Source organism: Ursus maritimus, unplaced genomic scaffold, assembly GCF_017311325.1.
Source record: "Ursus maritimus isolate PB19 unplaced genomic scaffold, ASM1731132v1 scaffold_16, whole genome shotgun sequence".
Taxonomy (NCBI): Eukaryota; Metazoa; Chordata; class Mammalia; order Carnivora; family Ursidae; genus Ursus; species Ursus maritimus.
This window is the reverse complement of record NW_024424008.1, coordinates 44,149,700-44,174,317: the sequence shown is the minus strand read 5'-3', so window position 1 is coordinate 44,174,317 and position 24,618 is coordinate 44,149,700. Positions and strand designations below refer to the sequence as shown.

At 37.7% G+C, this 24,618-nt stretch overlaps 2 protein-coding genes and 1 pseudogene across 2 annotated transcripts; 1 reads left to right on the top strand and 2 right to left on the bottom strand.

Moving 5' to 3' along the window:
• Positions 1-4,759: 4,759 nt before the first annotated feature.
• LOC103660732 (olfactory receptor 8B3-like) lies at positions 4,760-5,569 on the bottom strand. Its single transcript, XM_040630695.1, has one exon. The coding sequence runs from the start codon at positions 5,567-5,569 to the stop codon at positions 4,760-4,762; it is 810 nt and encodes a 269-aa protein (XP_040486629.1).
• A 9,220-nt stretch (positions 5,570-14,789) lies between these two features.
• On the top strand, positions 14,790-15,762 carry LOC103660596 (annotated as a pseudogene).
• A 359-nt stretch (positions 15,763-16,121) lies between these two features.
• LOC103660733 (olfactory receptor 8B3-like) lies at positions 16,122-17,060 on the bottom strand. Its single transcript, XM_008688392.2, has one exon. The coding sequence runs from the start codon at positions 17,052-17,054 to the stop codon at positions 16,122-16,124; it is 933 nt and encodes a 310-aa protein (XP_008686614.1). The 5' UTR covers positions 17,055-17,060.
• Between the last annotated feature and the right edge of the window lie 7,558 nt (positions 17,061-24,618).

Below are 24,618 nucleotides of genomic sequence, written 5' to 3'. Positions count from 1 at the left end.
ATGGACAGATCATATAAAGAGAAAACCAATAAGGAAATATGGCTTTGAAGGATGCATTAGACCAGATGGACTTAACTGATATATTCAGAACATTTCACCCTGAAGCAGCAGAAAACACATTCCTTTCAAGTGCACATGGGACATTCTCTAGAACAGGCCACGTACTGGGTCACAAATCAGCCCTCAGCAAGTACAAAAAGACTGAGATTATACCATGCATATTCTCCAATCACAACACTATGAAACTTGAAGTCAACCACAAGAAAAATATTGGAAACACCACAAATACATGAAGGTTGAACAGCACACTACTAAAGAATGAATGAATGAATCAACCAGAAAATTGAAGAAGAAACAAAAAAAATATGGAAACAAATGAAATTGAAAACACAATCCTCCAAAGTCTTTGGGATACAGCAAAAGTAGGCATAAGAGGGAAGTATATAGCAATACAGGTCCACTTCAAGAAGCAAGAAAAGTCTCAAATATGCAACCTAACCTTACATTTAAAAGAGCTAGACATAGGGGGCGCCTGGGTGGCACAGTGGTTAAGCGTCTGCCTTCGGCTCAGGGTGTGATCCCGGCGTTCAGGGATCGAGCCCCACATCAGGCTCCTCTGCTATGAGCCTGCTTCTTCCTCTCCCACACCCCCCGCCTGTGTTCCCTCTCTCGCTGGCTGTCTCTATCTCTGTCGAATAAATAAATAAAATCTTTAAAAAAAAAAAGAGCTAGACATAGAGCAATAAAAGAAGCCTAATGCCAGTAGGAGAAGGGAAATAATAAAGGTTAGAGCAGAAATAAATGATATAGAAACAAACAAACAACAACAACAAAAGTACAACAGATCAATGAAACCAGGAGTTGGTACTTTGAAAAAATTAATAAAATTGAAAACCCCTAGCCAGATTTATCAAAAAGAAAAGAGAAAGGACCAAAATATATAAAATCATGAATGATATAGGAGCAAAGACAAACAACACTACAGAAACAAAAAATTACAAGAAAATATTATGAAAAATTATGTCAACAAATTGGGCAATCTGAAAGAAATGGATGAACTCCTAGAAACATATAAGCTATGAAAACTGAAATAGGATGAAATAGAAAACTTGAACAGATGAATAACCAGCAGAGAAATTGAATTAGTAATCAAAAATCTCACAACAAACAAAAGTCCAGGGACAGGGGGCTACACAGGGAAATTCTGGCAAACATTTAAAGAAGAGTAAATACCTATTTTTCACAACTATTCCAAAAAATACAAATGCAAGGAAAACTTACAAACTCATCTGTGAGGCTAGCATTACCCTGAATCCAAAATCAGACAAAGACCCCACTAAACAAGATAACTACAGGCCAATATCCCCGATGAACATGGAATGCAAGAATTCTCAACAAAATACTAGCAAATACAATCTAGCAGTACATTGAAAGAATTCATCATGATCAAGTGAGACATATTTCTGGGCGGCAGGGGTGGTTCAATATTTGCAAAACAACCAACATGATACACCACATTTATAAAAGAAAAGATAAGAACCATATAATCCCCTCAATGGAGGCAGAAAAAACATCTGACAGAGTACAACATCCACTCGTGATAAAAACGCTCAACCAATTAGGGTAGAGAGGACATACCTCAACATAGTAAAAGCCATAGATGAAACTCCACAGATAATATCATCCTCGTTGGGGGAGGGGGGGAACAGAATTTCCTTTATAGTCAGGAACAGGACAGGATGCCCACTCTCACCATTAATATTTAATATAGTACTAGAAGTCCTAGCCTCAGCAATCAGACAACAAAAGGAAATAAAAGGCATCCAAATCTGGAAGGAAGAAATCAAACTTTCACTATTTGCAGACAACATAGTAATCGACATAGAAAACCCAAAGAATCCACCAAAAAAAATGCTAGAACTCACACATGAATTCAGTTAAAGATGAAGGATACAAAATCAATATAGAGAAATCCGTTGCATTTTCATATGCCAATAATGAAGCAGCAGAAAGAGAAATCAAGGAATCAATCCCATTCACATTGCACCAAACACCATAAGATACCTAGGAATAAACTACACCAAAGACATAAAAGATCTGCACTCTGAAAACTACGAAACACTGACGAAAGAAATACAAGATAACACAAAGAATGGAAAGCATTCCATGTGTGTGGATTGGAAGAACAAATATGTTAAAATGTCTGTACTACCCAAAGCAATCTACACATTAATGCAATCTCTCTCAAAATACCACCAGCATCTTACACAGAGCTAGAACAAACAATCCTAAAATTTGTATGGAACCACAGAGACCAAATAGCCAAAGCAATCTTGAAAAAGAAAAGTAAAGCACAAGGCATCACAATTCTGTACCTCAAGTTACATTACAAAGCTGTAGTGATCAAGATAGAATGGTTGTGGCACAAAAACAGACACATAGATCAATGGAACAGAAGAGAAAACCCAGATATGGACCCACAATATGTGCTCAACTAATCTTCGACAAAGCAGGAAAGAATATCCAATGGAAAAAAAGACAAATGGTGTTTGGAAAACAAACAGCAACATGCAAAAGAATGAAACTGGATCCCTTTCTTATAAAATATAAAAAAATAAATTAAAAATGAATGAAAGATCTAAATGTAAGACAGATATGTCTCCGGGGCAAGGGATACAAAGGCAAAAATGAACTTCTGGGACTTCACTAAGATGAAAATCTTCTGCACAATGAAGGAAACAATCAACAAAACTAAAACGCAACCTTCAGATTGGGAGAAGATATTTGCAAATGACATTACCTGATAAAGGATTAGTATTGAAAATATAGAAACACTGAAAAACAAATAACACAGTTAAAAAATGGGCAGAAGACATGAATAAAAATTTTACGAAATAAGACATACATGTGGCCAAAAGACACATGAAAAGATGTTGAACATCACACATCATCAGGGAAATACAAATCAAAACTACAATGAGACATCATCTCACATCTGTCAGAATGGATAAAATCAACAACACAGGAAACAACAGAGGTTGAAGAGGATGAGGATAGAGAGGAATGCTCTTACACTGTTGGTGGGAATGAAAACGGGTGCAGCCACTCTTGAAAACAGTATGGAGGTTCCTCAAAAGGATAAAAATAGAACTAACCGATGATCCAGCAGTTGCACTAGTAAGTATTTGCCCAAAAGATACAAAAATACTGACTTGAGGTATATATGCACCCCGATGTTCACAGCAGCATTATCAACAATAGCCAAATTATGGAAGGAGCCCAGATATCCACGGAATGATGAAATGATAAAGATGGATAAAGATAGGAATATTAGCCATAAAAAGAATGAAATATTGTCATTTACAAAGATGTGCATGGAGTTAGAGAGTATTATGCTAAATGACATGAGTCAGTCAGATAAAGACAAATACCATATGATTTCACTCATGTGGAATTTAAGAAACAAAATAAATGAGTGGGGGGGGGAAGTGGGCAAACCATAAAACGGATTCTTGACTGAAGACAACAAACAGGGTGTTGGAGGGGAGGTGGGCAGGGGATAGGTTAAACGGGACATGGTGATTAAGGAGGGAACTGGTTGTGATGAGCACTGGGTGTTGGATGTAAGTGATAAATCATGAAATTCTACACCCGAAACTAATATGACACCGTATTTTAACTAACTGGAATTTAAATAAAAACTTGAAACTATAAAAAAAAATAAAATAGATCAGAATAGACTACAAAGAGTAGTAGATGTGAAATCAGAAGGCTAAGAATTTAGTCTAAACTCTTACTTTATAAAGCTGTGTGAATTCAGGTAAATCTAATTATACTGAGCTTCACTTTCCCAGGCGTATAATAAATATATTTTGATGATCAGTTATGTGTTGCTTTGACTGTAAAAAGGTAAAAAAGAAAAGCCTGCCAAAAAAACCCCTCTTGGTACATGATGTCTACATAAGCAAAATGGATCAACCTTGATTGTCATTACGGAAACTTCAACCTCTGGCATTGAAAGGAGGCATATTCTTCCCAATTGGAGAATGGAAAAATGAGATTAAAAACAGATTATCTGATACATATTCTTTTTTATTTTTATTTATTCCTTTGAGAGAGAGTGAGGACAAAAGAGTAAAAGAAGGGGTTGGGGCAGAGGGAGAGGGAGAAGCAGGCTCCCTGGTAAGTAGGGAGCCCAACACAGTACTCAGTCCCAGCACCCTAAGATCATGACCTGAGTTGAAAGCAGACACTTAACCAAGCCACCCAAGTGCCCTTGATACATATTCTAATACCAAGTGGAAGATAAGAACACCAAAAATTATACAATGTCATCCTTCTAATTCAATACTTTGAAGACCACTTCATGTTTCAGAGGAAAAAAGAAGTTGATAATGAAAATGAGGGGGGGAGACAACTTGTTTATTACTTAATGCTATTACTAAACAGAACAAAAAGGTGGAGAAGATAGTATGGTAATGGTGAGGAAAAGAGGAAGACCTACTTTATAAAGACTAAAAATAAATTGTGAGACTCTATCTTCCTTTACCATATTAAGGAAAAATGCTAAGAAGATTCCCACTAAATGTATTTTATTTAACCAAACAGGATCCCTACACAGATAGACTCTGTTTCTGATTAATTCATTCTCCTACTCAGAGTTTTTCTCAGCAAGTTTAATGTCCTTGTTTATCAAACTGTAAATGAAAGGGTTCATCATGGGAACCACATTGGTATAAAAGACAGAAGAGATTTTCCCCTAATCCATAGACCCAGCAGAAGATGGTTTAAGATACATAAATGCAACTGATCCAAAGAAGAGAGAAACAGCAACTATGTGGGAGCTGCAGGTGCTGAAGGCTTTGGACCTGCCCTCAGTGGAGCTGATGTGCAAGATGCTGGAGAGGATGAAACCATAAGAGACAAAGATGGTCACAGTGGGCACAATCACATTGATGCCCATAACACTGAAAACCACCAGCTCATTGACATAAGTGCTGGTGCAGGAGAGCTGGAGCAGAGGGAGGATGTCACACAAATAATGGTTGATGGTGTTTGCATCACAGAAGGTCAGTCTCAGCATGCATCCAGTGTGAGCTACAGCATCCAAAAATGACACCAAGTAAGAACCAAGCATAAGGCTGGAACACACTTTAGGGGACATGGCAACATGATACAAAAGTGGGTTACAGATGGCCACATAGCGATCATAGGCCATTGATGTCAGCACATAAGCTTCAGAAATACCAAAACAACAGAAAAAGTAAAGCTGGGTCATGCATCCCCCGTAGGGGATAATATTCTTCTTTGATGTGAAGTGAGTCAGCATTTTGGGTGTAAACACAGAAGAATAACAGAGGTCTATGAAGGACAAATTGAAGAGGAAAAAGTACATGGGGGTGTGGAGGTGTGAGTTCAGCCCGATTAGAGTTATCAAGCCCAAATTCCCCAACACAGTGACCACATACGTGACTAGAAACAGGCAGAACAGAGGGAGCTGGAGATATGGTAAGTCTGTGAGCCCCATCAGAATGAATTCAGTCACAAAGGAAGCATTTCCAGGAGCCATTCTTCTCTAAAGGGATCTGTGGACACAGGAGAAAAACATTACACGGAGAACAATTCAACTTTTCTGATCATATCTCTTCTCACAAGAGTTGGGTTTGTGCTGGAAATATTTGAGATTACCCCAAACTGGAGTAATTCTGGAGCACCCACAGAATCTGCTTTGCCATTATCATGAATCTAGTGACATGGCCATTCCCTTATTAGAGTCTTTATAAACTGTATAAGCAAAGAGCATCAAAACCTGGCCTACCAAATGACGGCCAGGGGTTCCATATGCCAACAGGACTGCTCTGAAACCAAAGGTTAAGGGAGACGATTGGACCAGGAGAGAATTGCCTTCTCTCATTTCATTTCTTGACCACACGACCCCTCCCCTAACCAGTAAACTGGAGGCAGCAACCCCACCAATCTGGTGCTGGCTTTCATGGGGATTGGACTTCATGTGGTGGGAATGAAAAACATTGTTCTATTCCAAAAATAAAGGACCAGAGTCTTGAGAGTTAAAGTTCCTGCCCAATGTATAGAGTAAAAACAATGAATGTATAAGAGTGAGAGTTCCATCAATGGAACTGACCAATAAATTGCATCCTTTCAAACTAGTAATGTTTCTGAATCTTCCCTGCTCCATCACCCTCCCCTAAACAGGTTCTACCACCAATTTCACCTGAGTCTGAAGACTGCAAAAACAGGAAAGAAAGTGGAATATCTTAGATCCTTAGACTTCCATCACAATAGAAGGACATGAACATAAATGGAATTCAGAAACTCACCCTCCTTAGGCAAGAACACTTCGGTGATTCCTTACCAGTATTACCCCTGTGGTCCTGAAAGGGCAGATTTAGTCTCTGTGGCCTTGCTCCCTTGGATTCTATGAGGACACAGCCCACACGTAAATTCTGATGAGCCCTGCAAATCCTTCCAAACCTCAGATAACAATCTGATTATGAGTCCTCTTAAGCAGCAGACCAAAATTAACAGCCTTTATTATTATCATTTTGCCACTTGGTAAATCACAGAAGACGTAAGGTGAGTGTGATGATATAATGAACTCAGTTATAAACAGGGCAGAAGCTTGCTCAGTCTCTTCTGTAGGGAATGGTTTCGGGTATAACAGGGTCTTGAGGGGATTGTATTTACACAAAGGACCACAATGTGTCTCTAATTCCTTATGGACTCAGAAATTTATTCAAGGTTTCCCTCGGCTGTAGGGATGGGACATCCCCCAAAAAAACCAAAAATGAATTCCCATTTCCAGGTCAGCAACATGGCAGAAGAGGAAGCCCTAGAACCTCCTACCCTCCGTGAACACCCTGATTCAAAAATGTTTCACATACATATTCCCTTTATAGGAAATCCAGACAGTAGTTAAGGTAGTCCTGTTTCAAATTAAACAATGACTCTAGACACATCCCCTAACATTTAAGGGAAATTCTAGATATCCTCTTTTTATAACAGTTATCCTTGCACAGAAACTTCAAGTTGGGACAAGACCCCAGTTCCTGACCTCTCCCTGGGGAGGGAAAAAATTGCACCATCTGTCCAATGCCCCAACTTTTATTAGGTGTGCCTAGGAGACCGGCTTCTAGATAGTCTGCGTCAGAAAGCAGAGGGGAGGGGCGCCTGGGTAGCTCAGTCCTTAAGCCTCTGCCTTAGGCTCAGGTCAAGAACCCAGTGTCCTGGGATGCAGCCCAGCAGTGGGCTCCCTGCTCAGTGGGGAGCCTGCTTCTTCATTTCCAACTCCCCCTTCTTATGTTCCCTCTCTCGCTGTCAAATAAATAAATAAATAAATAAATAAATAAATAAATAAATAAATAGAAAACAGAGGAGATACAGGACTCACCATGTTTTACCTGCCCATGGACAGAGACAAAAAGTTGGTGGTGTGGGCTGGAAGTCACCAGAGCTCCTTCCCTTGGCTCAGCATAGAATAAGTGATTGAAAAGCCCTTTCTGACAGCTTCTCTCTGGTGAGGGAAAGATATGCACGATGTGTCTAGTAATACTACTTCTCTGCGAGCTGCCTGAAGAATTGGCTTCAGTCTTGTTTTTTTTAGAACACAGACACAACCTGGCACACAATGGATGGGGTGGGGGAAGACAGGGAGAAGCAGGGAGCGCTGCAACTAAGAACAAAGAAAGAGGTTTAGACTGCACTAAATTGAGAGGCCTCCAAAGTCTCTGACCAGGCTTATTGGTGGGAGCTTCTCTAGTCCTAGGCCAGTCCGTGAATGTTAGCACAGATGCATATTTTGTCTAAAGTGCAGACACCAATGCAGAGAGTCAATGAAAATGAAGACAAGCTGAAATACTTCCAAAAAGGAATAAGAGAAATCTCCACAAACGGACACTAATGAAATCAAAATATGTGACTTACATGACAGAGAATTACAATAACTATCATAAAGATGCTCGCTGGAGGCAGAGAACAACACACAAACCAAAGGAAATTGCAACACGGGACAGAAAACCTAAAAGTATTAAACAGAAATCATGAAGCTGAACAATACAGTATCTGAACTAAAAAATTCAGCAAAGAGTTTCAAGAGACTGAACAAAAGACAGTATCGTGAACTTGATTAAAGGTCACTGTAAATTATTCAGTCAGAAGGGCAAAATGAAAAAGAGAACAAAAATAGTGAAGAAAGCCTGAGGGACTTACTGGATGCTACCAAGGGCATCAATATATGCAGTTAGAAACCCCAATAGGAGAAGAGAGTGAGAAAGAACCATAAAGTATATTCAAAGAAAAAAAAGGCTGAAAAATTCCCAAATTATGGCAACTTCCCAATATTGTGACCAATTTATGCAAAGATAAAACCCAGAAAAATTGCATAATGAGTATACATATACATACACCAAAAGTCAACTATTTATCCCCTGTCCAGTTTACTTACCTGAGCCAACCTGACTTCTACCTTCAAACTCAGGCTTATGCCAATTTCCAGGAACAATGCTTATCTAGGCAGGTGAGATATATAACACTCTAACCCAGTGTTCTGGACCTGACACAATTTACTGACTGCTGAATCACCTCTAAACTTGAATTATGAGTGTGATATCTGGGTCTGTTTCAATCATTATGCTTTATAATAACTCTGCTGATTGAAGTGCATAAATAGATCCATTTTTTCTATATACCCGTTATAAATGTACACAGTTGTCAGATTAACGCCTAAAGTAGTTCGTTTAAGACTTTGTCATGAATGTAGGTTTAAGAAAATGAAAGTATATAATACATTATGAGAACCATCTCCTCTTTACATTAACCTAAACATAATGACATATAACCTATAACAGTCCTATACAATGGGGTTCTCTATGGGCTTTGGTCCTCCTGCAGAACCTGGTGGAAATTTCTCACTGAGTATAGTAAAAGCATTGTCTCTGCCCCAGACTGGTTCACATTACTCCACACATTACTTCTGCTGGCTTCTTCTGTGTGAGCCACTCTGTACTTGGAATGTTGTTCCCTTCACCTGAGCCTTTATTCTGAGCCTTGCCTTTTTGATTACTTTATTTTTTTAATGTTTTTTTATTATATTATGTTAGTCACCATGCAGTACATCCCTGGTTTCTGATGTAAAGTTCGATGATTCATTAGTTGCGTATAACACCCAGTGCACCACGCAATACGTGCCCTCCTTACTACCCATCACCAGTCTATCCCATTCCCCCACCCCCCTCCCCTCCGAAGCCCTCAGTTTGTTTCTCAGAGTCCATAGTCTCTCATGCTTCATTCCCCCTTCTGATTACCCCCCCTTTCTTTATCCCTTTCTTCCCCTACTGATCTTCCTAGTTCTTATGTTCCATAGATGAGAGAAATCATATGATAATTGTCTTTCTCTGCTTGACTTATTTCACTTAGCATTATCTCCTCCAGTGCCATCCATGTTGCAGCAAATGTTGAGAAGTCGTTCTTTCTGATAGCTGAGTAATATTCCATTGTATATATGGACCACAACTTCTTAATCCAGTCATCTGTTGAAGGGCATCTCGGTTCCTTCCACGAGTTAGCTATTGTGGACAATGCTGCTATGAACATTGGGGTGCATATGGCCCTTCTCTTCACTACGTCTGTATCTTTGGGGTAAATACCCAGTATTGCAATGGCCGGGTCATAGGGTAGCTCAATTTTTAACTTTTTAAGGGACCTCCACACTGTTTTCCAGAGTGGCTGCACCAACCTGCATTCCCACCAACAATGTAGGAGGGATCCCCTTTCTCCACATCCTCTCCAGCAATTGCTTTAATATTTAACTTAAATACAGGTAGAATCCAAGTTTTTCAGCCCTAATTTATTGTGAAAGTTAGCATATATACATATACCAAGTCTACAAAATATACACTTTAAGAATTATTATAAATTTGTCATGACTTAGTTTATAAAGCTTATAATAACCATGCAAAACTATGAATAGACTATTCCGGGGCCCAGAGCCCTCTGTGTGCCCCTAAGTCCTCCCATTCTCCATCTCAGTACTGTTGCAATCATGCTCCAGTTCTCCTTCACAGCTTCATCACTTAAGCGGGCCCTCACGGTGTTCCACGTCCAGCCAGAAGAAGGACGAAGAGAAAGGGGAAATGATTATTATAGTCCAACCGTATGTGTTTCCACATATTGTGTAGGCCAGTATAAAATAAGAATATATTCACACATTCCAAATTAGGCAATAGAGCTTCCAAATATAAAATGGGAAAGATACTTTCTTGACATTTTGCTTAGTTTAGCATTTTGCTTTTATTTGTGTTCTGACACTTTTTATTCACTGAAACCAATTTCATGTTTCACTGATATTTAAAAGTAGAGTATATTATTAATAATAATAATTCCCTGATATATTTAGAATCAAAACACCAAGTCATACTGTCAGCTCTATCAGTTACAAGTTGTAATTTGAGACAAACCATGAACACATCTGAGCATTAGTTTCATCATCTATGAAATGAAAATTAAGCTTCCCTCTCCTCTTTATCTCACATTATTTCCCCTTAGAATACATAAACTGACAGATGTGACAGTGCAGAAAACACTAAAACACGTTAAGGACAAATGGAACACCCTGCACATATCATATTAATATTTGAAGTGAGTTAATTTAATGTCAGAGAGAGACTTTCAACAGCCCCTTCCTCTGATGCCACTAGCCATCCTACTCACCGAGGAAGATGAGAGTCTCTCCCTCAGAAAGTAAAACTTCACACTGGGTATGATCTTCATGTTTAAAGGTACATGTTGTGTACAGCAAAGCCCTGAAGATAAACCAACTGCTTCACTTGGTCATCAGCTGATAATACAGTGAACTGTCCCAATGGAGGAGAGAAAAGCCAATTATGACAGACTAAAGGAACAATACCATGTCTGTCCCACATCATGGACATCTATTCAACAAAATCAATTTTAAGAAGAAATTTTAAACACATAAGACTGATTTTAGACTCAATCTACTCTGTTGCATCAAGAAAATCTACACTTACATCTTTCCCTTCCTATGCCTTATTTATATTTGTGACATACACCCCAATGCCACACATTGTTCAGTACTCAGAGGTACAAAACACTGTGTGTGTGCACACAAGTGAATGTGCATATGTGTTTGTTAGTACATATGTGTGTACATGTGTATGTGTGTTTCCATGAACAAGCAACTGATTAAAGCAATAACTATTTCCTTTTCCTAGATTCAGCAAATACTTCCGGCTCAGCCCTTTCTCTCAGGAGCTGAAACCAGGAAATATCTACCTGAAAGTGGGTTCCATACCATGCGATTAATCTTAGGCAGTAATCTCATAAAATAGAAGACTTGAAGACCGTGTGCGTGTGTGTGTTTAAGGAGGCAGTGTAAAGAGGAGTGGAGAATGAGGTTCAATAATTTTAGAGATTCAGCAATTGAAAGGACATGGAACTCAGAGTCCCTTGTACTTCATGACACCTGAACCTCAGTGTACCCTGATCATGCGCACTCCAAACCTGGTCCCAAGCAACCAAAGCAGCTCACTTGCAGAAAATTTATATTTCACAAATCCAGAATGTAATCAGCTTTGCTTCTGGTTCTGAAGCAGGAGGATCATATTCTGTTATTGCCCAGAGAGTCCAAGCTTTCATACTGATTCAGAGACGGTTCTGTCCTAGGACACAGGTACAGACAAATCCCATGACTTCCCTGCTTGACTCCTAGCTGTGACAATTTCAACAGACTCATACTTCTCATTACTGGTTTTATGGCCATTCACATAACACAAAAAGCAAACACCATAAGGGATAACTATGTTGTGTATGTAATGCACCTGGCTTGGTTCTCCTCCTTTTTAAAAAAGTCGCAACATATATAGTGCTTAAATTACTAACCAAAAAGCTATCAGCTAAGCTCCTTTAATGAAAACTTTGCAAATCTTACCTTATAAACTGCCTTTATAACTTTTGTAACAATTTTAATGAACTTTTCCCCAAATAACTTGAGAAAATGCAATTTAGTTCGAAGGTTTATTCTTTCTACAATAAAAAATATTACCATTTTTGAAAGTCTTTTTCTGAAATTGAAGAAGGTTATATTTGTATTTTGAGGCTTCTCGAATGCAAGATTAGTGACCAGGGTTAACACTTATGTTTTGCTTCCTCAAGCAGTGATAAAATATATAACAAAGTTGACATAACTTGCAATGTCTATAAGGTTCCTGAATAGCACAGATATTATTCACATACTGACACACCTTTTTCAATAAGGAATAAAATTTCATCAAAACAGACACTAAGTAAAAGAAAAGCAAAATAAAAAAAATACAACAAAAATCAACTATTTTGTATAAATAGAACTTGTTAAATGAAAATCAAGCATTTTGATATGGAGTTTAGGGGATGTGGTGTGACAGGTCATTTAAAATCATAAGTCAGGCTAATTGAATTTAAATAAAGCAAAATAAAAAAAATAAATAAAAATAAAATTTCTTCCAGCAGGGGGAAAAAATAAAATAAAACCATAAGTCAGTACATGCTTGGTGACAGATGATAACTACACTTACTACCGTGAGCATTTTGTAGTGTATATAAATGTCAGATCACTATGTTGTACGTGTGAATAGAATATTGTATGTCAACTATACTTCAATTAAATATAAATTAATTTTTTAAAATAAATAAATAAGGGGCTCCTTGGTGGCTCAGTCAGTTAAGTGTCTGTCTTTGGTTTAGGTCATGATCCCAGGGTCCTGGGATCAAGCCCCCACATCGGGCTCCGTGCTCAGTGGGGAGTCTGCTTCTCCCTTTTCTGCTCCCCATGGTGTGCTTGTGCGTGCTCTCTCTCTCTCTCTCTCTCTGTGTCGAATAAATAAAGTCTTTAATAAATAAGCCATAGTCAAGGTTTTAGTGATGCCAATCATCTAAAACAAAAACAACAAACCAGTTTTACTAAATTTCACAATACCTAAATCTTGAGTGAAAATTAGAAAACAGGTAGAATAGTAAATATTATTAAAGTTACCTTAGAAATATTTAAATTATCACTTGATTAAGGATTAAGGGATTTTTTGTTTGTTTCAAGTTTTTATTTAAATTCTAGTTCATTAACAAATAGTGTAATACTGGTTTCAGGTACAGAATTTAGGATTAAGAGTTTTTAAAGTAGTCATCTTTTTGTGTTTTCTCAAAAGAAAAGTAATCCAACATCCTATTCCAAAAAAGAAACTGTCACAATTTGGTTTATCCACCAGATGTTTCTTTCAAGTTCTCATTGCTCTCTCAGATGGAATTTCAGGGTTTTTGTAACTTAACATCCATATGGGAGTAGCACACGGATGCCAACAAAAACGGGAGTGATTTCGCTGTTCCCAGGTCCTTCAGCCCTGATAGTTTACCTGTTTAAATATCAAATGACTTGCACTTTTATCCTACCCAGAGATATCATGTGATATCTGTAATATTTCTAGAGCCTTCTAGAAAGAGAGTCACAGAAAGAGCTTTTTCCCACCATCTGCTTTCTAAATTCCTTTATCTTAACTTGAGTTTTGCATACCAAGCACTATTTAATTTCCTGAAATTATGTCCTCTGTGCTCCTGGTTCCTCATAAATGTGGCCACCAATTTTAGTCTTCATTCCCCAAGACACCATTAATGTAGGATCATTGTGCATTTTAAGTTTTATCAAAGCTGTATGGACAGTGGGGGAAAATAAGAGAAGTACACAAAGTCAGATTGAAATGTGGTTTTCAACCTCATTGTCCTTTTCTACAGAGACATTTCTTACTTATTGTCCACGCTGTTTTGGGGTCCTGGCCTACTGATTTGTTGCTGGGTTCCTTTCTCTCCCGTGCCCTAGTCTCTGAATTACTAGTACTTGCAGACATTCTAAAATCTTTTTTTTAATTAACTTGCTGAAAAAGGTCCTTCTTTTAGCTAATCCTCTCTCAACCACCCTAGCCTAATAGGACTTCTCTTTTATAAGAAAAAGAACTATCAAACTATTTTCCTAAAACAAAAAAACTAAAACATCCCCTACCCTGAGAGATTCATGTATAACAAATCACAGTCTACTTTCAAAATAAAAGCTTTTTCATATTTCACAATCTATTACTAAAATAAAAATATGATAATGTAGACAAAAAGAAGATTTCAAAGAGCAGTAGACTTGAAATCAATAGACTACAGTTTATCTAGTTGCTTCCTTAATGACTTAAACTCATTAACCTTTTCATCTTCAGTATCATGTCTATGCAACAGATATATATTGATGATCTATTATGCGTCCTATGTAAATAGGAAACCTCTGCCAAGAGGAGCTTAACACGGTGTTTAGCTGGAAAGTGGATTACATTTTATGGGTGTTCTGCAACCTGCTTTATCTGTGAAACACTGACATTTCAAGGACGCACATTACAGGCCAGGAGAGGGTATAGACAGGAATACAGATTATCCGGCAGCTGATTCCAACAGCACAATATAAGAAACTCCTGCAAGTACAATACCAGCATATTGTTACATGATCATTTACAGAACTGTTTATCTTTTCCTAGGAGAAAAAAGCTAACTCCATAATGACAATGTAAAAAACAGATGAATTTATTCATTAATGTTATTCTTAAATGGTTAATGTGGTAAAAAGAAGAAGACATTGTGAAAATGTTAAGGAAAGAAAATCTACTATAAAAAATTAGAAACAAATTGGGCTCTCTGGTCCTCCCTAACACACACCACATCTTCTGGTGTGGTGCCAGCCCCATCCCAGAGATATGATGGTGAAGGTCAGAGTAAGTGTATTTGGCCGTATTGGACACCTAGTCACCAAGGCTGCTTGTAACGCTGACAAAATGGATGCTGTTGCCATCAGTGACACCCTCATTGGCCTCAACTACATGGTATACATGTTCCAGTATGATTCCACCCTCAGCGAACTCAAAGGCACAGTCAAGACTGAGAATGGGAAACTTATCATCAATACAAAGCCCATCTCCGTCTTCCAGAAGTGAAACCCTGCCAACATCAAATGGGGTGATGTTGGTGCTGAATATGTTGTGGAGACCACTGGGGTCTTCACCACCATGGAGAAGGATGCTACTTACTCAAAAGTGGCACCAAGAGGATCATCATCTCTGCCAATTCTACTGATGCCCTCATGTTTGTGATGGGTGTGAACCATGAGAAGTATGATGACTCCCTCAAGATTGTCAGCAATGCCTCCTGCACCACAAACTGCTTGGTCTCTCTGGCCAAGGTTATCCATGACAACAATGGCATCGTGGAGGGACTCATGACCATAGTCCATGCCATCACTGCCACCAAGAAGACCATACCAAGCCCAGCAGGGAAACTGTGGCATGATGGCTGAGGGGTGACCCAGAACATCATTCCTGATTCTACAGGTGTCACCAAAGTTGTAGGCAAGGTCATCCCTGAGCTGAATAGGAAGCTCACTGGCATGGCCTTCCATGTCCCCAGCTCCAAAGTGTCAGTTGTGGGTCTCAGCTGCTGCCTGGAGAAAGCTGCCAAGTACTATAATATCAAAAAGCTGGTGAAGCAGGCAATGGAGGGCCCACTCAAGAGAGCCCCCACCCTTGCAACTTTAACAATGACACCCACTCTTCCACCTTCGATTCTGGTGCTGAAACTGCCCTCAGTGACCACTTAGTCAAACTCTAGTATGATAATGAATTTGGCTATAGCAACTGGGTGGTGAACTTTATGGGCTACATGCCCTCCAAGGAATAAGAACCCACTGAACCAATAGCCCCACCCAGAACAAGAAGAAAGAAGCTCTCAGCTGCTGGGGAGTCCCTGCCCAACTCATCCCCCAACACACTGAGAATTTCCACACCTCTACAGTTTCCACCCCAGAATCCCTGTAGTAGAGGAGAGACAAGGGGAGCCCTACTTTGTCATGTACCATCAATAAAGTATACAGCACCCGGCCAAAAAAAAAAGGAAAAAAATTGAAAACAAACAGATGATTCAAATTTCCTTCACCATGGTAAGAAAGATAAGGACATGAACACTCCCACCTAAACTATTCTAATGAAAGAAACAGAATATAGCAGTCCTATAGCTACACCCAGAGACAGTGATTCTGATCAAAACACTCCTCTCCTCTGGGTTCTTCTCAGACCAAGTTTAATGTCTTTGTTTCTCAAGCTGTAAATGAAGGGGTTCATCAAGGGAACCACACTGGTATAAAAGACAGAAGACATTTTTCCCTCATCCACAGACTTAGGAGAAGATGATTTAAGATACACAAATGCACCTGATCCAAAGAAGAGACAAAGAGCAACTACGTGGGAACTGCAGGTGCTGAAGGCGTTGGACCTGCCCTCAGTGGAGCTGATGTGCAGGATGCTGGAGAGGATGAAACCATAAGAGACAAAGATGGTGACACTGGTCACAATGATGTCGATGCCCACCACAATGAAAACCACCAGCTCGTTGACATAAGTACTTGTGCAGGAGAGCTGGAGTAGAGGGAGGATATCACAAAAATAATGGTTGATGGTGTTTGCATCACAGAAGGTCAGTCTCAGCAAGCCTCCTGTGTGGGCCATAGCACCTGAAAATGCCATCAAATATGAACCAAGCATAAGGCTGGAACACACTTTAGGGGACATGGCAACATGATACAAAAGTGGGTTACAGATGGCCACATAGCGATCATAGGCCATTGATGTCAGCACATAGCATTCAGAAATAGCAAAAAAACAGAAAAAGTATAGCTGAGTCATGCATCCCCTGTAGGAGATAATATTCTTCTTTGATGTGAAGTTAATCAGCATTTTGGGTGTAAACACAGAAGAATAACAGAGGTCTATGAAGGACAAATTGAAGAGGAAAAAGTACATGGGGGTATGGAGATGTGAATTCAGCCCAATTAGAGTTACCAAGCATAAATTTCCCAACACAGTGACCATATACATGACTAGAAACAGGCTGAACAGGGGGAGCTGGAGATCTGGTAGATCTGTGAGCCCCACCAGGATGAATTCAGTCACAAAAGAGGAGTTTGTAGGAGCCATTCTTCTCCAAGAGGATCTGTGAGCACAGAACAGGATTACATTAGAGAAAATGCCAGCTCTTCCCACAATATCTCAACCTACAAAAGGGAATATATACTGGGAATATCTGAGGTCTGACACTAACCAAATCTGGACCCAGAAGATTAGCCTTTACCTCTATCATGATATTTCATGATATTGAGAAACACTAACTTCCCATTCTGAGACGTATAAAAGCTAATTATAGCAAAGACTATCACAATTCAGCCTAGAGAGGGAAGTACACTGCTGCCACCTGCAAACAGGACTGCTGTAAAAACCAAGGGAGAAGGGAGAAGCAGGATGGGCCAGAGCACAACTCTCCTGCTCTGGACTCAAAATTGCAGGCAAAGATCCTCTAATCCGGTGCTGGTCTCTACTGCACATTAGACATGACTTTGGAGGAATCAAGAATATTGTTTCTAATCCAAAACTCAGGGACCAGAGTCTAGGACAACCCCCATGTCACAGAATAAAAGCCATAAATCCAGAAGAGTGAGAATTCCATCCATGGAAAGGGAACTTACTGACAGAGATATTGTACCCTGCACCTCTTAAGTCTCTGAACATCCCCTCATCTCCCCTTGAACAGATTCTTCCTCACTTGAATCTCAGAATTGCACAAAATGAAAAAGAAAGTCTCATGTCTTTGATCTCTGGATTTCCACCTCACAAGAGGGCCATTCATATAAATGGAATTCAAGAACTCACCCTCCTTAGGACAGAATATTTCAGTGCTTCCTGATCATTGTTCTTTACCCCTGCAGTCCTGGAAGGGCAATTTCAGGTTCTGAGGCTTTGATTCTAAAAGGAGGTTGCATACACTTAATTTCAGGTATGCCCTAGAATCCTTTCCAAACTATAGGTCATAATTTCTGATTATGACTTTGAGTTCTCTCAAGCAACAGAGGAAAATAGCCTTTATTTTTATCTCATTTGCCACTTGATAAGATACAGATGATTGAATGTGAGTTTAATGGTATAATGCGTCTGCTTATAAACAGAGTAGAAGCTTGCTCAGTCGTTTCCCGTTGGGATAGACTCATTGTGATAAAGGGAAATAAGAGGATTGTATTTACACCCTAGACCATGCATCTGTCCTTAGTTCCTTGGGTACTCCAAATTTACTCAGGGTTTCTCATCACTCTAGGGATTGTCCATCTCCCAAGATGGAGCCAAAAATGAACTCCCATCTCTCTGTCTTCTTCATCTCTGAAGGGAAATCTATTATAAATTGTTATTTCCTTCTTGCTTCCCATATCTTAAATGGAAAATCTTCTGCAAGGGTTCTGCCTCCAGGATTCTTTGTTTCTTTATCTGAAATTTTTCAAGAGAGGGGATCTCACATCAATTGTCTATTTCCTAAGATATCTCTGAAATGATTTGTAAAATCATATATACCTTCTGAAGTTTTTACTTCTAAACAACTACTGGAACTGTGTACCTGACCATTCTGCTGAGTTTTTTAAATATTACAGTAAGAGGTCATTTATTTCTTCTCATCACACACACACAAAATAATAGGAACTACAGAGTTATAGAGTGTGTGTATGAATCTGACCTGCACTATTACTAATAAAAACCCAGGCAAATTATTTAATTCCTTTTTTCCTCAGCTTTGTTATTGTAAAATAGGAATAGTAAAAATAGCACCACTTGCATTCAATTATTATGGTGATGCTAAGTAAAATGGCTAGAACAGTGCCTGTCCCATGGTAAATAGTCAATTAATGTTAGCTATCATTGTGTAGGCTCTCATAAATTCAAGAGATCCTCCATCACCACACTCATCAGACATTATTCCCTTTAATTCCTGTGTGCTCCAATAAATTGTACATTCTATAAAAATAAGCACCATTTTTGTCTAATTTATTTGTTAAGTACCCGGTAGTGTACATAGTAGGAACTCAATAAATATTTCTGAAAATGATGTTATTTTCCATATATCCCACATGCTAAGCAATAGAGTCTATAACCCCAATGACCTCCACCCCTTTCCTCAGCCACCACACAAATTCAGACAGTTTTTAGATTTTAAATCTACTACTGAACTATAGTGGCTCCTAATTATTTTCTAGCATTTACACAAATACCCTCTTATTTTACCATCCACACTGCTGCTACAATGAGCACTGAAAAGTCAGATCCATCATTCCCTAATTCAAGAACTTTCAATCGATCTCCATCATCTGGGGCAACTGAAATTTTGTTGTGAAAGTAAATCTTGAAACTATGATTCAGCCTCAGTATAACCAAAGAAGAAATTGAGTCAAATTTATTTTTTTTCTTTTCCAACTTAACAGGGTATTATTTAAAAATAATAATTTTATAAATATTTTTAAAATATTTTATTTATTTATTTATTTATTTATTTATTTAGGGGAGAGAGAGCGTGAGCGAGAGAGCACAAGCAGGGAGAGCAACAGAGGGAGAGGGAAAAGCAGACTCCCCACTGAGCAGGGAGCCAGACTCCGGGCTCCATCTCAGGAGCCTGAGATCATGAGCTGAGTCGAAGGCAGCTGCTTACCCAACTGAGCCACCCAGGAGCCCCATAATTTCATATATTTAAGATACATGACTTGATTTTAATATTTGTAAACATTGTCAAATAATCGTCATAATTAGGTTAAAGTATCTATCAGCTTACATACTTACCTCTATTTTATAGTGAGAACATTTCAGATCTACCCTCCTGGCAAATTTAAAGTATGCAATAAAGTATTGTTAACTGTAGTGACATTGGTGTATATTAGATCTCCAGAACTTATTCTTCTTACATAAAGGAAACTCTGTACAGTTTGACCAACATTGTACGGGATTCCTTTTTCTCTACAAACTCATCAATATCTGTTATCTATTATCTTTTTAATAATAGCCATTCTAACAGACATGAGGTGATGATATCTCATTGTGGTTTGCACCCGGTGGTGATTAGTGATTTGAGCATCTTTTCACATCCTTCTTGGCCACATACATGCTTTCTTTGGAGAAATGTGTATTCAGGTCCTTTGCCCACTTTTTCATAGAGTTATTTCTTTTGTGTTATTAGTATTATTATTTACTTGTAGGTGTTCCTTGCTTATTTTGGATATAACTTTTTAACACATATATGGTTTACAAGTATTTCCTCCCATTCCGTAGGTTGCCCTTTCATTTTGCTGATTGTTTCTCTTGCTTTCAAGAAGCTTTTTATTTGATATAATCCCACTTATCTATCTTTGCTTCTGTTGCCTTTGTTATGGTATCATATCCAAAAAAAATCTTACATTTTATGCCAGAATTAATCAGGGATTTCTCATGTATTCCATTGCTCTCTCTGTTTAACTTTATGCGATACCACACTCCTTTGATTATTGTAGCTTTGTAGTCAGTTTTGTAACGAGGAAGTATGAGTCTTCCTACTTTACTCCTTTTCAAGATTGCTTTGACTGTTCGGGGTCTCTGAGTTTCCATATGAATTTTAGGGTGGAAGTTTCTATTTCTACAAAAAGAAGGCATTGGAATTTTGATTTGGATTGTGTTCAATCTGTCGATCATTTTGGGTAGTATTAACATCTTAACAATAGTAAGTCTTCCAATCCATGAACACAGAGAATGTTTCCATTTATTTATGCCTCCTCTATTTACTTTCAGTGATGTTTTTTCGTTTTCATTTTACAAGTCTTTTATCTCGTTGGTTAAGTATTTGATTCTATTTGATGCTGCTATAAATGGAACTGTTTTTTCTTAATTTCCCTTAAGGATTGTTCCTTGTTAGTGTATACAAAGGCATCCGATCTTTGTGTATTGACTTTGTATCCTGCTGCTTCCCTAAGTTCCTTTGTGGTTTAATTTTTGTTGACTCTTTAGAATATTGTATATATAAGATCCTAACATTTGAGGAGAAATATTTTTCCTTCCTCCTTTCCAACTTGGATACTATTTATTTCTATTTCTTGCCTAATGTCCTGACTAAAAATTCTAGCGCTGTGTTGAATAGACGCATGAGAGTGAGTGTCCAAAGCACCCAGATTTCAAACACAGTTTTTATTCTGTTGAGGTAGTTTCCTTCTAGTCTCAGTCTATTGAAAATTTTTATCATGAAGGGGTGTTGAATTTGTCCAATGCTTTTTCTGAATCAATTGGCATGATTGTGTGTGTGTGTGTGTGTGTGTGTGTGTGTGTTTCCTTCATTTTATTCATGTGGTGTGTTACTTTGATCAGTGTTCATATGTTGCACCACTCTTGCATTCCAGTGAATAATTGCACTTTTTGTAATCCATTAAACATGCTGCTGCATTTCATCTGCGAGTATTTTGTTAAGGATGTTTGCATTAATGTTCATTAAGGGTATTGGTCTATAGATTTCAATTCTTGTATTGTCTCTTTCTGCCTTTGGTATTGGGGTAATGGTGGCCTCAAAGAGTGGGTTAGGAATTGTGTCATACTTTCACATTTACGAAAAAGCTTAAGAAAGATTGATGTTAGTTATTCCTTAATATTTGGTAGAATTGACCAGTGAAGTCATGAGGTCAAGGACTTTTCTTTCCTGGGAGATTCTTAATTATTGATTCAATATCCTTACTAGTCATAAGTCTATTCAAATTTTCTATTTCTTCATGATTTAGTCATGGTAGGCTTTGAATTTCCAGGAATTTATCCATTTTCTCTATGTTTTCCAATTTGTTGGCATTTAATTGTTCATAGTACTCCCTTATAATCCTTTCGATTTCAATAGAAGTGGTTATAATATCCACACCTTCATTTCTGACTTTTTCTTTGATATTTTAAGAAGTTTTAAATCATATGAAAAATGTCCTACATATACAAGAGTTAGAAGCATGTTATAATTTACTATCCAGACCCCTTTACCAAGTTTCAAAAATTATCATTTCATAGCTAATCCTGTTTACCTTTACCATATTACTCAACCCCTTACCCAACTGGGTTATTTGGAAGAAAATCCCAGATATCATATTTCCAGATATGTATTTCCAAAAGATAAGTATTTATTAAAATTATAATAACAAAACTGCTTTGCATCTAAATTAAAATGTCTTAATACTACCAAATGTCCAATCAGTATCTCAATTTCCCCAATTGTGGGCAAGGATTTTAACACAGAGTCACATTAAAAATGTAAGATAGAGATGTGTGATAAAGTTAGTGGATATAGTTGATCCGTTCTGAAAAACTTACCCTGCAATATCCTTTTATCATAAATTATTTAAACTAAAATCTGCTCAAATATAAACCATAGTTACCTTGGATACTCTATAAGCAGGCAACTATTATAGTTCTATTCTGCATTTAACATGCTTTATAGATATAAAAAGTAAAGGAAATGAGGAAAAAGTAGAGTTCAACTCCTTACCTCAGTCCCTCCAACAAACTGTAGTATCTATTGTGGGACAGGGAGGAAACTGATATAGAGAGAAAACCTGAGAATGGAGTAGAAAATCTTTTCCCAGCAGAAATAAGCTAGACGTTTTATTCTGAGACAGGAAATAATATTCATGATCATGTTCTTGTCAACAATATCTTGTTCTAATATGATTAATTTGAGTCTTCTTTTTTTTCTTAGTCCATCTAGCTAAAGTTGTATCAGTTTCGTTGATTTTTTCCAAAGAATCAGCTTTTGGCCTTATTGATTTTCCCTATTGTTTTCTATTCTCCATTTTATTTATCTCTACTCTAATCTTAATTTCCTTTCTCCTGCTAGATTTCTGTTTAGTTTGTCCTATTTTCCTATTTCCTCTAGTTGTAACAAGTAAGGTCGTTGACTTGAGATCTTCCTTGTTTTTTATGTAAACCCACATAGCTTTCCCTCTTACCACTCCTTTTGCTGCATCCCATGAGCTTTGCTGTTTTGGCTTTGTTTTCACTCATATTGAAATATTTCCCAAATTCCCTTGGGTTTTCTTCTTAGATCCACTGGTTTCTTTAAGAGAGTATTGTTTAATTTCCACAAACTTGTGCATTTTCCTGTTTTCTTTCTGAGATTGATTCATAACTCTATTCTGTTGTGATCAGAAGAGATACCTTCTAAAATATTTCTATTTTAAACCTACTGAGATTCAATTTGTAGCATAATATATGGTCTATTCTGGAAGATATCCCACATGCATTTGAGGAAATACGTATTCTGCTATTTTGGGGTAGATGTTTTCTTTAGGTCTGATAAAACTCTGGTTTATTATGTTATTCAAGTCCTCTATTTCCTTCCTTATCTTCTGTCTGGTAGTTCTATCAATTATTGAGATAGTGGTACTGAACTCTTCAACTATTATAAAAACTGTCTATTTTAAAGGCCAATTCTGCCAGTTTTTGCTTCATATATTTTCATGGTCAATTATTAGGTTTGTAACTGTTTACAACTGTTATATCTTCTTGCTTTATTGAATCCTTCAATAAGTATGGTTTCTTTGTATCTAGTAAACTTTTTTAATTAAGTTTTTAATTCTATTATAGTTAACATACAGCGTTATATTAGTTTCAGGTGTACAATATAGTGATTCAACAATTTTATATGTTACTCAGTGCTCATCAGGATAAGCGCTCTCCTTAATCCTATTTAATCCATCACCTTTAATCCTTTAATCCTAATCCTTTAATCCATCACCTATTTCACTCATCCCCTCACCTATCTCCCCTGTGGTAACCATCAGTTTGTTCTCTATAGTTAAGAGTCTGTTTCTTGCTTTGTTTCTCTCTTTTCTTTTCCTCCTTTGTTTATTTGTTTCTTAAACTCTACGTATTAATGAAATTACATGGTGTTTGTCTTTGACTGACTTATTTCGCTTACATTATATCCTCTAGCTCCATCTATGTTGTCGCAAATGGTAAGATTTCATTCTTTTTTATGGCTGAATAACATTCCATTGTATATATATACACCACATCTTCTTTATACATTCATCTTTTGATTGACACTGGGCTGCTTCCATAATTTGGCTATTGTAGATACTGCTGCAATAAATATAGTGGTGCATATATCCTTTCAAAATAGTGTTTTGTACTTTTTGGATAAATATCCAGTAATGCAATTACTGGATCATAGGGTAATTACATTTTTAACTTTTTGAGGGAACTCCATACTATTATTCACATGGCTGCACCAGTTTGCATTCCTAACCAAAACTGCATGAGGGTTCCTTATTCTCCACATCCTTACCAGCCCTCGTTGTTTCTTGTGTTGTTGATTTTAGCCATTCTGACAGGCCTGAAGTGATATCTCCTTGTGGATTTGATTTGCATTTCCTTGATGATCAGTGATGTTAACCATCTTTTCATGTGTCTGTTGGCTATCTGTATGTCTTCTTTGGGAAAATGTCTGTTCATGTCTTCTGCCCAATTTTTAATTGGATTATTTGTTTTGAATTGTATAAGTTCTTTATAGTTTGGATACTAACGCTTTATTAGATATGTCATTTGCAAATATCTTCTCCCACTCCATAGGTTGTCTTTTAGTTTTATTGACTGCTTCCTTCACTGTGCAGCAGCTTTTATTTTGATGTACTCCCAACAGTTTATTTTTTATTTTGCTTCTCTTGACTCAGGAGACATA